The sequence below is a fragment of the Schistocerca serialis genome, chromosome 9 (assembly GCF_023864345.2).
Source record: "Schistocerca serialis cubense isolate TAMUIC-IGC-003099 chromosome 9, iqSchSeri2.2, whole genome shotgun sequence".
NCBI classification, from domain to species: Eukaryota; Metazoa; Arthropoda; class Insecta; order Orthoptera; family Acrididae; genus Schistocerca; species Schistocerca serialis.
In genome coordinates, this window is record NC_064646.1 from 64,024,749 (window position 1) to 64,040,552 (window position 15,804).

General features: G+C 37.9%; 1 protein-coding gene across 1 annotated transcript in view; it reads right to left on the reverse strand.

Annotated features, from left to right (window-relative positions):
* LOC126418943 (phenoloxidase 2-like) overlaps positions 1-15,804 on the reverse strand; it is a 233,575-nt gene that overhangs the window by 150,753 nt on the left and 67,018 nt on the right. The window contains exons 5-6 of the mRNA XM_050085979.1: positions 11,502-11,704; positions 37-187 (exon numbers count right to left, since the gene is read on the reverse strand). Coding sequence (XP_049941936.1) covers positions 37-187; positions 11,502-11,704 — 354 coding nt within the window. The remainder of the gene's footprint in view (positions 1-36; positions 188-11,501; positions 11,705-15,804) is intronic.

Genomic DNA, 15,804 nt, shown 5'->3' on the forward strand with positions numbered 1-15,804 from the left:
GTATGTTAACTGCTAAATATGAAGGCAAGTTCTTACTCTTAAGTTGGCAAATGCATGTCGTGGTGGCCAGACTCTGCTTGCTACAATATTGTCAAGTTTTGGGAAGTAACCCTCCTCTACCGGTTCACGCCAGTTCGACAGACGTCTGACGCGAGAAAGCCTATTGCTGAGTCGTTCAAAGTTGTACCTGTACAGGTGAAAATACATATGTTAAAAGGTAAAAGATAACATGCTGCATTGTAATATGACACAGATAGTTTGTAAAAGTTAGTTGACTACAATGAAGGATACTTTTTGATACATAGTATTACAATGAGAGGCTCATTTGTCAAGGTGTTTGAGTATTAGGAAAGTATGAACTGTTAAACTATAGCTAATTTGTTATGTACAAGAAAAGAAATAGTTCATCCCTATGAAATCCCCAAACCACCTTCCCTACCCTTTGGCTCCTACCCTTGTAACCGCCCCCGGTGTAAAACCTGTCCCATGCACCCTCCCACACCCTCCCACCACCACCAACTCCAGTGCTGTAACCCGGAAGGTGTACACGATCAAAGGCAGAGCCACGTGTGAAAGCACCCACATGATTTACCAACTGACCTGCCTACACTGTGAAGCTTTCTATGTGGGAATGACCAGCAACAAACTGTCCATTTGCATGAATGGACACAGGCAGACAGTATTTGTTGGTAATGAGGATCACCCTGTGGCTAAACATGCCTTGGTGCATGGCCAGCACATCTTGGCACAGTGTTACACCGTCCGGGTCATCTGGATACTTCCCACTAACACCAACCTGTCAGAACTCCGGAGATGGGAACTTGCCCTTCAGTTTATCCTCTCTTCTCGTTATCCGCCAGGCCTCAACCTCCGCTAATTTCAAGTTGCCGCCGCTCATACCTCACCTGTCTTTCAACAACATCTTTGCATCTGTACTTCTGCCTCGACTGACATCTCTGCCCAAACTCTTTGCCTTTACAAATGTCTGCTTGTGTCTGTGTATGTGCAGATGGATATGTGTGTGTGTGTGTGCGAGTGTATACCTGTCCTTTTTTCCTCCTAAGGTAAGTCTTTCTGCTCCCAGGATTGGAATGACTCCTTACCATCTCCCTTAAAACCCACATCCTTTCGTCTTTCCCTCTCCTTCCCTCTTTCCTGATGAAGCAACCGTTTGTTGCGAAAGCTTGAATTTTGTGTGTATGTTTGTGTTTGTTTGTGTGTCTATCGACCTGGCAGTGCTTTCGTTTGGTAAGTCACATCATCTTTGTTTTTAGATATAAAAGAAATACCTGCATGCGCAGTGGCAAAGAATGATATCAAAAATGTAATACCTAAATTGTTCAAGGTGCTTTCACTGACAGAAAACATAGAGGTATGTGTGGTACATATATGGCCATAATGAAAATACACACAAATGTAATAAAAAAATGCAGCAAACAAGTGAAAACAGCAAGACCATTAGATAAAGAAAGTATGCAAGATGCATATAATTTAAAATTAGATGCAGGATAGAAAAAACTGCATACAAATTAGTGTGGCACAAAGGAATAAGCTTCACAGGCAAGGAAAGAGTGAAAAATAGAAGTTTAGAAATGATAGATTTAGTGTGTGACCCAGAGCTGATGAGGACTTAAATTGAAAAAAGAGCAAGGCATAAAAAAATACACACAATATGGAGCATGTCGAACAGTTTAGTGCATCCAATTTTGCACTTTATACAGGATGAAGATTAATAAAATTGGCAAACTGTAAGGACAGATTCCTGACTGGAAATTGGAAAAGAGGGTCCTATGAACAAGTGTCCAGAAATGCAAAGTTGCCATGATAGATGGTGCTGATGAATGAAAGTTCCTCTGGCCATTCCTTGTGTGTTTCAGCTGGGGTGATTGGCATGGCATTCTGTAAACAGCAGAATGTTATGGTATCTATGTCAGGAACGAGCCAAAATGATGTTTGTGTGTGGCCAATCGGAAGTAATGGTCAACAGGCGGCATGGCTGTATCAACACAAGTAACCTTACAGACATCAAGCACATCACACAACATTTTGAGCCCTATTTCGTCATTTGTGTGATCATGGGTCCTTCAGACAGACAAACACACAGGGAGGGGCTGACTGTACATACACCAGATTTGGTGGACCAGGTTCTACAGGATATGAGACAAACCTGAGTACAAGCTCCAGGCAAATGGCCTGCCAACATGGTGTACGCCAAAGTATTATTATGTGTATCATACACGACAACCGCTAATATCACTATCACCTGTAACAAATACGAGATTTATCAGCAGCATATTTCCCTCTACAGAAAGGATTATGATGAAAGTTTTTGCATCAGACCATCACTATAATGAGATTTTTGTCATCAGTCCACTTTACTGAGAAAGAAACCTTTACCAGAACTGTCATCACCAATCTGCATAATTGTCATCTGTGGGCTACAGACAATCTTCAGGGAATGGTTGAGACATCTCATCAGCATCAAGTGTGGGTAGAGATTCCTGGTGTCTACATATTTGGACCAGTTATTATTCCTGAACACCTCAACAGAGGAACATACCTGGACTTTCTGCAGAATATTCTGCCTAAGCTGCTTGTGAATGAGCCTTTAGCAATACAACAGGTTATGTGACTTCTGCTTGATGAGGCACCACCCCACTTCCACATTACAGTTTGCTGACACCTCAACAGCATCTTCCTCGGGACATTAGATAGCTCATAGAAGCACTGTAACAAGGAATGCTAGGTCACTGGACTTTACCTATGGGGGCATCTGAAAAGCGTTGTGTGTGCTGAACCAGTTCCTGATGTGCAGACCCTTCAACAATGTGTTCATGACCCCTGTGATGCTATTCAGAGAGAGGCTGAAAAGTGCAAAAGTGTGGGGCAATCCACGATGTGGAATGTGAATGCACGTATTGCATCCCACAGAGACCGCCTTGGAAATCTGTTGAATGTGGATGCGAAGCAGCTCTGTGCTGTATTTCGAGACAATTTGCTGCCATTGCACACACACCGTCCATTGCCGGACATGTGGTCATAGTACATTTTTCCTCCATTTTCAGTCAGGAACCAATTCCTGCAGTTTATCAGTTTTGTTAATGTTCAACCTGTATAACTGGAAGCATCTGAGATAAACGACCCAGTACACTGCTTTTCATTAAAATTGTGAAACAATGCAAACAAATGTCAAACTGGCATGAAGTGCACTGGATACTTGGATATGCAAATAGTTCGCAATTCAGTATAACTGCACAATGTAGGTACCACTAACATCATTTACAGTCTTTGTGTAAGGAAAGGTTATGCAGTTGGTCCATAATTCATCTGAATGTTGGTTTTTTGTGAGAAGACTGTGTTAATGTCTTGTGTAAGAAGGACAAACATCTACCAGCACACATTGTAATTTGTCAGCAGCAGAATTGTGCTCTGTCACAAGTGTGATTTGTTGTTCTGCAATATTGCTGATCACAACACTGGTCAGTATCCTACAACAGTCAAGGGAATATGGAATCAGTATACTCAGTGCCATGCAGACATATAATCAACATAATCAGTGCTGTGCAGTATCTTAATGGCCCAACTCAACTTGCACCCAAGAGGACAGACATAATGCTCAGTTAGCTTTGCAGGATCATACAACCATGTCACACAGATTGCATCAGGAAATGGGCTCATTTGCAGCAAGGCAAGTTTCCGTTCAGACAGTGCAACGATGTCTGGAGAACCTGGGACTGTCTGCACGCTGACTATCATTGAAGCTTCCTCTTGATGCAGAAGCAAAGAGAGATGCATCAACAGCATAACATCCAATGATAACATTGTAGTTGGGCAGTTTCAGACCTGAACCATAACACTGGGTATAAAGCTTTTTTCTCTTTTTTATGTGATAAAGGGATACTCAGGGATGCTAATTTTGATGGGTCCCACCCAAAAATATTTATCATTTAATAAAAAATAATACACTTTCAAGATTTCATGTGTCTACAATTTTATATCTCCAGCCACGTTCAATATTTGTACACCAGAAGACTACCATAATGTTATATGTGTGACACAAAAAACTTTGTTGACAAAGATAAAATAATATGTTAAAACACTGCCATGTCAGTGTTCTGTTTAATGTTACATTTTTTGTAATTATGTTATGGTACCAGTCCAAATTTGAATGCTGCTTGGAACAATTTGTGTTGGAATTGCTGTTGTCATTGTCAGGAGTATTTGTTTAACAGCATCAGCAGATATGCATCTTTCTCATTCATGGTTTTTAATAGATGGAGTCTCATTATTATCAAAAACAATATATTTGTCATAATCCCCTTTCATAGCACTTATTGTGATGGGGTTGAGGAGGGACACATCAGAACCAGTTGGCCATTCCATATGATACAGGAAATTATTGCTGTCAATGAGCTGAGCATCTAGAGAATTAGCTACTGGTATAGTGACAGCAAATTTCTGTAGCAGAGCTATTATTACTATATTCATCAAATAAAGATAACAGAACTGCAGACAGTTCAATTTACAAACATATAATGAATTTATCTTCATTTGTCGGGAAAGAATCTTTCCCCCCCCCTAGCTGTGATGCTTTTCTTCATTATAGACATAGTTGTTACTTCTTTATGAATTGTGTTGTAAAAGCATGTAAGTAATTTGTTTTTAAGACCAGTCATCATTCTGTCAAAAATAGTTAGAGCACTGTGAACATTTACTCTTTTATCAGATTTATGTCCAATGACAATATTGATAGTAGTACCTTGTTCATTTAACAATGGATGCATGTGTTGTGAAAGACCAAATTGTATTTTCTTTTTGTTGTGGGCATCCAACATTTATCTACAAATTTCAGTCTCCTTATGAGAAGTGGCTACTCTTCTTCTTAACGTTTCAAACATTAGGTCCACTGACACGGACACTCCATTACATGTACACATCCAACTATTTGATCAGGAGGCAGAATCATCCCTACAAGACCTGCTTTCCCCATAGTGGATGTAAGTCCGTTCACCAGACTGGTAAAGAAGAACAGTATTCCAAAACCTGGCCTTGTGTTGACATGTGCTCCTTTTCTTAGAAGAGTTTTTGTACCTTCTGGCTATATATTTTCCATTTCTATTATGTAAATTGTCATATAGCTTGCATAATTCCAGTGTTCAGCAGCAAAAATGTATGGAAGCACATGTTTTAAACAGTGCATTTCTAATAATCAGTCTCCTTCTGTTTGTGATTTTATTAAGATATGGCTGATTATTATGGAATAAATAAACATATCTACCTATAACCTACTGGTAGGATTATCTCTAATTCTCTCCAATGTTTTCTGAAGTTTATCCATATTAAAAAGATAAGTAGTGATGAAAGTATGAAGGAAAACAGTGACTACCATACATAAATCTCTCAGTCATTTTACAAGTGTAATTTAATATTTTAAGGATGCCCACCCCACTCCACTCCTAATGGGGCAGGGGGGGGGGGGGGGGGGGAGGGAGGATGGAAAATTTTTTCCCATAATTCTCTTTCTCACTGTGAGTCTAACATATTTTATTTTGATTCAATGCATAGTTTTCAAGATAGTTCAACATTTTCAGTGAAATTGACCACATTGTATACTATGAAATATGACAAACTATATGGCATCATAAAATTTTATGCTCAAGAGTTCCAAAGTGGCACCCACCAGAATATGAATTCTTTCATGTCTATCACCTGGAAAAGAAATAAAAAAAACTTTGAACCAAATGTTATGGTGTGACTAATTTTTACATTGATCACTGCCAGACTATCGGACACAGGTGTGGCACCACAACACCTTTTCAGACATGTCTTGGTTCTTTATACAGAATCCTAAAGGATTTTACCGAGTATGAAGACTTAGAGGAGAGCGAATGGCGCCAGACTGCATTTGTCATTGCAATAAGGGCCCAGCACCTGGCAACATTTATGGGCTACCACTGTGTGCACAATGTGATCACCTCTGGTTCACACAGCTGGTAATTTGAACTGGAGACATTACATTTCCGATGTGTTAAGTCCGGTGGCTGGGTCCTATGTTAAATGTCGCCATGGGGTTACTTTTCAACTAGGTAATGCAAGACCACATGTTGCTTTTGCTGCCCTGAACTATCTTGATACAGATCATGCCTGATCGTAGCCTTAGCCAGCGTGTTCTATAGATTTCTCACCCACTGAAATCATCTGGTGACGAGTTGTGGAGAGATGGCATGCCATCACTCTCCAGTCTCCACACCCATCAGTGTCAGAGCCACTATTTCTGCCAGAGATGGCAGCTCTGCATACAAAATGTATACCCCCAAGATACCAACAAATTTAATCATACAACCTTCTTCTATACTGTTTATTCACAATAAGTAAAATGTCATTATTTGGCAGCTTTCAATGTGTTGCAATTTTAGTGGAAAGCAGTGTACTTTGCTTATTTTCTTTGAATAGCATGTCATAGAATCATAAATTCTCAAAAATAATTTTTAACAAAGAAATCCAGTGTTTCTTCACAACTGTCTTGTAGACAACTGTTTGAAGAATCAATCATTTTAAATTTGTTCTTAAGAATAATTTGTTGTTAAGAATATGTAACAATTCACAATGAATAAATATTTCTAGAATTGTGGTACCATTATATGTAATTGCCTTTGTATCCTTTACTAAAATTTACTTTAGTGCAAATGAGAAGTGAATTATGTTAATACAAAGATTTATCATTTTGTATCTAATAATTAGAAATGCCAGATAGATAACAAAGATTAATTTAAAAGTATAGTAAAAATCAAACAACAGAAAATCCAGAATGGAATGTAACAGTATTATGATACGGAAAGTTGCCACTTACCATATAGCAGAGATGCTGAGTCACAGATAGGCACAACAAAAAGACTGTCACAAGTAAAGCTTGCAGCCAGTAAGGCCTTAGATGACAGACAGGGATAGTATGGTAGGGTGGCGGACAGTGAAGTGCTGCAGGTTAGATGAAGGGCTGGGGAAAGGTGCGGAGGCGGGAAGGGGAAAGAGCAGAAAAGGATAGAAGTAAAAAGACTGGGTGTGATGGTGAAATGACGGCTGTGTAGTGCTGGAATTGGAACAGGGAAGGGGATGGATGGGTGAGGACAGTGACTAAAGAAGGTTGAAGCCAGGAGGGTTACGGGAATGTAGGACGTATTGCAGGGAAATATCCCACCTGTGCAATTCAGAAAAGCTGATATTGGCAGGAAGGATACATGTGGCACAGGCTGTGGAGCAGTCACTGAAATGAAGGATATCATGCTTGGCAGTGTGTTCAGCAACAGGGTTGTCCACTTGTTTCTTGGCCACATTTTGTCAGTGGCCCTTCATGCAGACAGACAGCTTGTTGGTTGTCATGTCCACATAGAATGCAGAAAAGTGGTTGCAGCTTAGCTTGTAGATCACATGACTGGTTTCACAGGTAGCCTCGCCTTTGACTGGATAAGTGATGTTTGTGACCAGACTGGAGTAGGTGGTGGCGGGAGGATGTTGGGACAGGTCTTGCATCTAGGTCTATTAGAGGGTATGGGCTTGAGGTAAGGGGTTGGAAGCAGGGGTTGTGTAAGGATGGACAAGTATATTGTGTAGGTTCAGTGGATGGCAGAATGTCACTGTGGGAGGAGTAGGAAGAATAGTGGGCAGGACATTTCTCATTTCAGGGCACAACGAGAGGTGGTCGAAACCCTGGTAGAGAATGACGTTCAGTTGCTCCAGTCCTGGGTGGTACTGAGTTAGGAGGGGAATGCTCCTCTGTGGATGGATGATGGGGCTTTGGGAGGTGGTGGGAGACTGGAAAGATAAGGCACGGGAGATTTGTTTTTGTACAAGGTTGGGAGGATAATTATGGTCTGTGAAGGCTTCAGTGAGACCATTGGTATGGTAAAACCAAGTATGGTAAAACATTTTTACTTTTCTCCATTTACTGGAGGATTTTTAATTTTGTATTTTGGAGCTGGTTCAGTACAATAGAGTAAAAGAATGACACAATGATATAAACTCATCTGTGAATTACACCCCACCCCCTCCCTCCTGCCCCTCACATAGACACACACATCAAGCTACGTCTACAACAGTGGTTGATTGTAGTGTATTTCATCAACAACCATTCTTATGTCCCATGTTACAAATGTGTAATAAAAGAGCTTACTGTACAGGTACTCATTAACCCATTAAGTCCCAAATTATTTTTTTTTAATTGAATTTTTAAATTGAATTTTTTATTCCTTAATTACGATGTACATACTGTATGAACCACAATAAGTACAAAAATAGCCAAAAAATATTTATACATGCTGATATAATGGCCATCCTCAAAATAGGATGCTAGGATCTAACAGTATCGTATAGCATACTAAACTGTATTCAAATAGTTAAGACTATTTATTTCTTGTGAAACGGTACAAAACACTTCACACACACTGTGTTAAACGGCATTTAACACAATATGTTTTTGATTTCCCATTGCACTTAGCTCTTACACATCTTCTTTGTGTGCTTCTTTTGTCAATCATATGACCAATTCCATCAAACCTTATGTCTGGTATCACTCTCAACTGACTTGATGGGTATTCCACTGGACGTCCAATATTCGGTCTTCTAGTGTCCATATCAGGTATGTAACTGTAACAGCATCTGAAATCCAGTACTGCCAGTACATTTTTCCCATGTACTAGTCTGTAGAAGAGCCAGGCATTTACGAGGGCCATTTCCAGCATACGTGTAAATAGGACCCAGAACTATTTTTTCCCTCTAATTACCGTCGCATATTTTCCAACTAACCAGTCATGGTGGTCAACACCTCCCATTTACGTGTTATACGACTTCAAAATGGCAGGTTGTTGCACTTGTGTCTTCTTACTTGCTCATCTACTGCACTGCGTAGCTGCTCCCAAAGGTTCAGCTTTGTCAAAATTTGTATCAATTGTGATGCATCTGTTGTCGTGCCATCGAACAAATAACCATTCCTGTTGAACTGGTAGTCATAGTTTCCTCAAACTGTCTCTTTCAGTTCGTTGCTCCTCAGTAGTGGACAGTCACCAATTCAATTCTCTCTGACAGTTCCAGTTGCTCGAAAACCCAAATTTCTCAGATGAATCAGAAGATCTCTACTAGTAAAGGAATTGTCAAAGTACACACAATGATTCTCGGGTTTTTCAATGCAGTCCAGCATGTTTAGGACTACTCTTGATCCCAATAGTAGGTCATCTCTTGCAGTATCTTCTGGATCCTTTCCACAGTATAAATCAAATTTGAAACAGTAGCCACTTGCTCCACAAAGAGACCACAACTTATAGCCAAATCTTATAGGCTTGCCTCAGATAAACTGTTTCAGCCCACTTCGTCCATAGTATTTGATTATCATTTTGTCAATTGACAAATTTTCCTGAAAAATTCCAAATTTTTGAAAAGATTCATTTATCATTTTCAAGAAAGGTCTAATTTTGAATCCCCGATCGTGTTTGTTTTCATTGGCTGAGTCATTGTCTTGAAAATGAAGCAATTTTTTCAACTTCTGATATTTATTCCTTGACATAGCTGTCTTTATAATTGGTATGCCAACATCTTCATCTTCAGACCAGTATAGCTTCTCAGCAGGGAGCTTATGGTAGCCAGCAAAAAGAAGAAATCCAACAAATACCTTCACTTCTTCAACTGTGAGGATAAAATCCTACATATTCTTAATATTTACTGAATATCTCACAGTTTCTTTCACTATGAACTCGTATATGTTTTCGTTCATCAGTTCTTCAAACATCTCCTTTGGAGTCAAGGAAGAAAGTTGTTCCTTCAATTCCTCTCTCTTTGTGCTGATGTCATGCTCACGAGTTTGAGACAGCTTTGTATAAACTGGAGGTGTCTTTTTCCAATTGTTTTTTTCCTCAGTAAGATGTCTCTTCTTCGATTTACTTCTGGAAACTTGGGATGTACTTGGCAGTGAAGTTTTACATACAGTTTCTTCATTATTCTTTGATGCAACATAATGTAGTTCAATAGTCCCTGGCACATCTGAGACTTCCATGGTTCCAGTAACATCATCTGGACCTTCTTCTTCATCGGTCATACAGTCTACTTCAGGAGGACATACGGTGATATCAATATGGTCCTGATCATCTGACACCGCATTATAGAATGCGTCACTGTTTATTATTTCTTCTATTTCTTCGTTAGTGAGGTATCTATCTCATCTGAATGCCATTATAATCTATATAAAATGAAATGAAATAAAATGTAATAAAATAAAGTGAAATGAAAGAATAATACATCAGCACAAACTACAGAAAAGGGAATGTGTAAATACCTCTGTCCATCTGGAACTGTATTATTTACTAATGGGTAACATATTCATACTTACATAATATGCTGTAAATTTCAAAGTAACTTCATATCCTGTAAAATATATGTATATGAGGGGTCGTTACTTACCTCAGCAACAAAATCGGGTAAAATTACCATGTTCTAAAAAGAAAATACATCAGCAGTAGCATAGTTTCATATTCGAACGTGCAGCAATACAAATAACTGAAATGATAACGACAAGTCCCAGTGTTCTATTTCAAGTACACCAAATTTTATAACATATGAAAACAATGAATATAACTCCAATTAAGCTAACAATGCAAGTTGTTTAAACGACACATTGTTGACTATAAATAATCACAAAAAGATCTTTGCCACATATTTCAAATATTACTAAATTGTCGATAAAGGGAATACCCATAATAATAAAAAATGTGCCTCAGTATTCAATAATCAGTTAATGGTAGGATTTATTGCTTTTAATTTCCTGTAAGCATACATTTGTTATAAAAAGCATCAGCAAATGATACAGAACAGTAATAGTTGCAAATTAATAATTTATTGTGTATTTATAAATAAATATGTGCTCTGTCCTCAAAATAGGACACTGGTACTTAATGGTTTAATGTTGTGCTTAATCTTGTTTGTTTTTCGTGCTTCAGCACTAAAATCTAAGGGTGAAAAATATGAAAAATGCTGTTACTACATAAGATGACAATGTGAAATACACTATAAATGTTTTATACTTCCCTGTGTCTACACAACAGACAAACAGCCATCAGCAGCGCCTTAGGGTCACGTAGAAAAACATTTGAGCTTCCAGTTTGTGCCCAATACAGTAATTAGAATCATGCATCACTGTCTTGCTGATCTTAACTGCAGTGGTTACACTGTCTACGTAGAACTATAACCAAACCTTGTATTTTATCTTGCTGGACAAATGTTAGGGACTCAAATTCTTTCTATTAGTCTGAACCAGCTAACATCAAATCAGGCACAGGGGCATCACAACATTTTTGTCAATTTTATCCAACAACAAGCAAAAGTTTAGATCTTTTCCTTAAAGTGTTTTAATTTATGTTTATACATTTATGTGAAAACTTACAATATATGTATTATAACAAAAATAAATGAAAAAATATCTTTTCATTTGCAGTGTAATGAAATTAGCCAATAGCACAAACCTTGCAATAATCTGCTGATGCAAGTAGTAGAAGAGCTCACCCCGCCGATTTTTATTGACAATAGATCGTAAGCCAGAGAATGGATAGTAAAGGTGCCATTGCCAGTGAAATAAATTAACACCAATGTCTTCTCGGAAATATGCAACACGGTGTTCTGGTTCGAGATCAGAAGCTGTGTAGTCTCGTGGAATTACTATTGGCAGCTAGATGTTAAGACAAAAAACAAGTTTACCAATTTTCAAGTAGTAAATAAAGCTGTATTATTTAGTGTGTGAAAACCTGCTAATACTAAATAACTGTACACTATCTGAAAGTTCTTCATATGAAATCAATTTTACATTTCTCTCTACTTTACAGTATGTAGCGGATTAAGTTATAAAGTTATGTTTTACTACTTAATCACAAAAATGTACAACAAATATTATTACAAACACTTTAAAACCTGTGATACTAAAATTGAGTATGTGTTCCGTTAACAAACCACAAGCTACAGTAACACAACAAAAACTTTTTGACATATCATTTGGTTACATCCCACACACCACACTTCATAGAAAACTATGTGCAAAAGTTGTCATTACCAGAATGTGATGTATGAAAGCTGTAGCCTTTGTACAAAAAATAGCTACCACGCAATGTTAGCTCCATGTGTGTGGGGAGAGAATAAAGGACAAAGATTAATTTTAGGGAAATGACAATTGGACTTCAAGGAAAGTAGACATATGAGGAGAGGGATTTAAATCTTGTAGAGACATTGTTGAGCCACCATTTGCAAAATCTTGTAGCTTTTGTAAACATATGCACTTTTTAGTGGTGTACTTCGTAAGTCAGTGATTCAATGGTTTCTGGACGTTAGTAAAAAACCTGCATCACATAGTTCTGTTCCAATTTACAGAATAGTTGTTTTTTTCCATTTTTCAGTTCTATATAAAGCACTATTTTATTTGAAATTCATCCATGTGATTAAAACACTCAGTTACTGCATTAAAAAGTTGTTTTAATTGATCCACATCAACAAAATATTGTCCTAGTGACAGAATACAAGTGAAAGCATTTTTGCATCCACATGAGTTTGAAGAACTTTTGTAATGAGGGGGGGATAAAAATGTGCCAGCTCTATACATCCAGAGACTGAGAAAACAAAGTATCTTAACAACTTCATAGATACCATGGAATTCTTCTCTGCAATTTTTAATTCACACACTTCCCTCCATTGCCAAATTGACTATTCCTTGATGCCTCAGATCGTGACCTATCACTCAATCCCTTCTTTTAATCAAGTTGTGCTATAAATTTCTTTTGTCCCAGTTTGATTTAGTAATTCCTCATTAGTTATTTGATCAACACAAATATCTTCAGCATTCTGTTACAGCATGGCCTTTCAAAAGCTTCTATTCTCTTCTTGTTTGAGGTGCTTATCATCCACATTTCTCTTCCATGTAAAGTGATACTCCAGACAAATACCACAAGAAAAGATTTCTTAACACTTAAATTTATATTAAATGTTAACAAATACTTCTTTTTCAGAAATGCTTTTATTTCTATTGCCAGTCTGCATTTTATATCATCTCTACCAATGTTTATTATTTTGCTGCTCAAATAGCAAAAGTAATCTACTACTTTTACTGTCTCATTTCTTAATCTAATCTCAGCTCTGCCTGACTGAATTTGATACCATCTCATTATTTTTGTTTTACTTTTTTTATTTCTTGTCCCTCAGCTTTAGTGCCCTTTCCAAATTTCTCTTTGGTTTCCTTTACTGCTTGCCTAACGTATGTATTGAAAAGCACCACAGATAGGCTACAAATCTGTCTCATTCCCTCCTATTTTACTACTTGTAATCACTCTTTAAAGAGTGGGTATTCAGAAATGAATATTAGACTAAATTCTGTAATACGAAATGACTCAAGAGCCAAAAAACAGTAGTTGTATTTTGAAGTAATAGTCAGTTAAAATTTTACAAAGAGTAGATATTTGAAATAGAGTAATTCAAAGCAGTACAAAGGGAATCCAAGGAAGACATAATGGAGCTGTGTTCTGTTTTGAATATAATATATACCAATGCACAGCATTGTTAGCTAACTTGAGTCTTTGTTTTCAATGACGCATTTTTGCAGTCTTCCGTGGTATTATAAGCCTAATTAAATATCATTCTTATGACTGGTTTAGACACTGGAGTGGTGGATAATAGATTATTTTGAGATATTGGGACAGAAAATAGTTGGACCTTTTAATACTAATATCTTTGCCGATCGTTGTCAAGGCGATTCTGCTAATAAACGAGATGTGAGATATAGCGCCCATGAAAAGACTAAATTTGTGCTGAACAGACATTGAAAGAACTCAAACTTATCATTAATATCATGTCGTGAGAATTAAGAAACTTAGACATTGTAAAGCCAGAGACATATTTATGATTTATCAGATATTAAGGACAGATATTAAGGACAGATCCCTTAATCGGGCAGGTAGGTTAGAAAATTTAAAAAGGGAAATGGATAGGTTAAAGTTAGATATTGTGGGAATTAGTGAAGTTTGGTGGCAGGAGGAACAAGACTTTTGGTCAGGTGACTACAGGATTATAAACACAAAGTCAAATAGGGGTAATGCAGGAGTAGGTTTAATAATGAATAGGAAAATAGGAATGCGGGTAAGCTACTACAAACAGCATAGTGAACGCATTATTGTGGCCAAGATAGATACGAAGCCCACACCTACTACAGTAGTACAAGTTTATATGCCAACTAGCTCTGCAGATGACGAAGAAATTGAAGAAATGTATGATGAAATAAAAGAAATTATTCAGATAGTGAAGGGAGACGAAAATTTAATAGTCATGGGTGACTGGAATTCGAGTGTAGGAAAAGGGAGAGAAGGAAACATAGTAGGTGAATATGGATTGGGGCTAAGAAATGAAAGAGGAAGCCGCCTGGTAGAATTTTGCACAGAGCACAACTTAATCATAGCTAACACTTGGTTTAAGAATCATGATAGAAGGTTGTATACATGGAAGAACCCTGGAGATACTAAAAGGTATCAGATAGATTATATAATGGTAAGACAGAGATTTAGGAACCAGGTTTTAAATTGTAAGACATTTCCAGGGGCAGATGTGGACTCTGACCACAATCTATTGGTTATGACCTGTAGATTAAAACTGAAGAAACTGCAAAAAGGCGGGAATTTAAGGAGATGGGACCTGGATAAACTGAAAGAACCAGAGGTTGTACAGAGTTTCAGGGAGAGCATAAGGGAACAATTGAAAGGAATGGGGGAAAGAAATACAGTAGAAGAAGAATGGGTAGCTCTGAGGGATGAAGTAGTGAAGGCAGCACACGATCAAGTAGGTAAAAAGAAGAGGGTTAGTAGAAATCCTTGGGTAACAGAAGAAATATTGAATTTAATTGATGAAAGGAGAAAATATAAAAATGCAGTAAATGAAGCAGGCAAAAAGGAATACAAACGTCTCAAAAATGAAATCGACAGGAAGTGCAAAATGGCTAAGCAGGGATGGCTAGAGGACAAATGTAAGGATGTAGAGGCTTATCTCACTAGGGGTAAGATAGATACTGCCTACAGGAAAATTAAAGAGACCTTTGGAGATAAGAGAACCACATGTATGAACATCAAGAGCTCAGATGGAAACCCAGTTCTAAGCAAAGAAGGGAAAGCAGAAAGGTGGAAGGAGTATATAGAGAGTCTATACAAGGGCGATGCACTTGAGGACAATATTATGGAAATGGAAAAGGATGTAGATGAAGATGAAATGGGAGATACGATACTGCGTGAAGAGCACTGAAGGACCTGAGTTGAAACAAGGCCCCCAGAGTAGACAACATTCCATTGGAACTACTGACGGCCTTGGGAGAGCAGGCGAAATACCCTCAGACTTCAAGAAGAATATAATAATTCCAATCCCAAAGAAAGCAGGTGTTGACAGATGTGAAAATTACCGAACAATCAGTTTAATAAGCCACAGCTGCAAAGTACTAACACGAATTCTTTACAGACGAATGGAAAAACTAGTAGAAGCCGACCTCGGGGAAGATCAGTTTGGATTCCGTAGAAATACTGGAACACGTGAGACAATACTGACCTTACGACTTATCTTAGAAGAAAGATTAAGGAAAGGCAAACCTACGTTTCTAGCATTTGTAGACTTAGAGAAAGCATTTGACAATGTTGACTGGAATACTCTCTTTCAAATTCTAAAGGTGGCAGGGGTAAAATACAGGGAGAGAAAGGCTATTTACAACTTGTACAGAAACCAGATGGCAGTTATAAGAGTTGAGGGACATGAAGG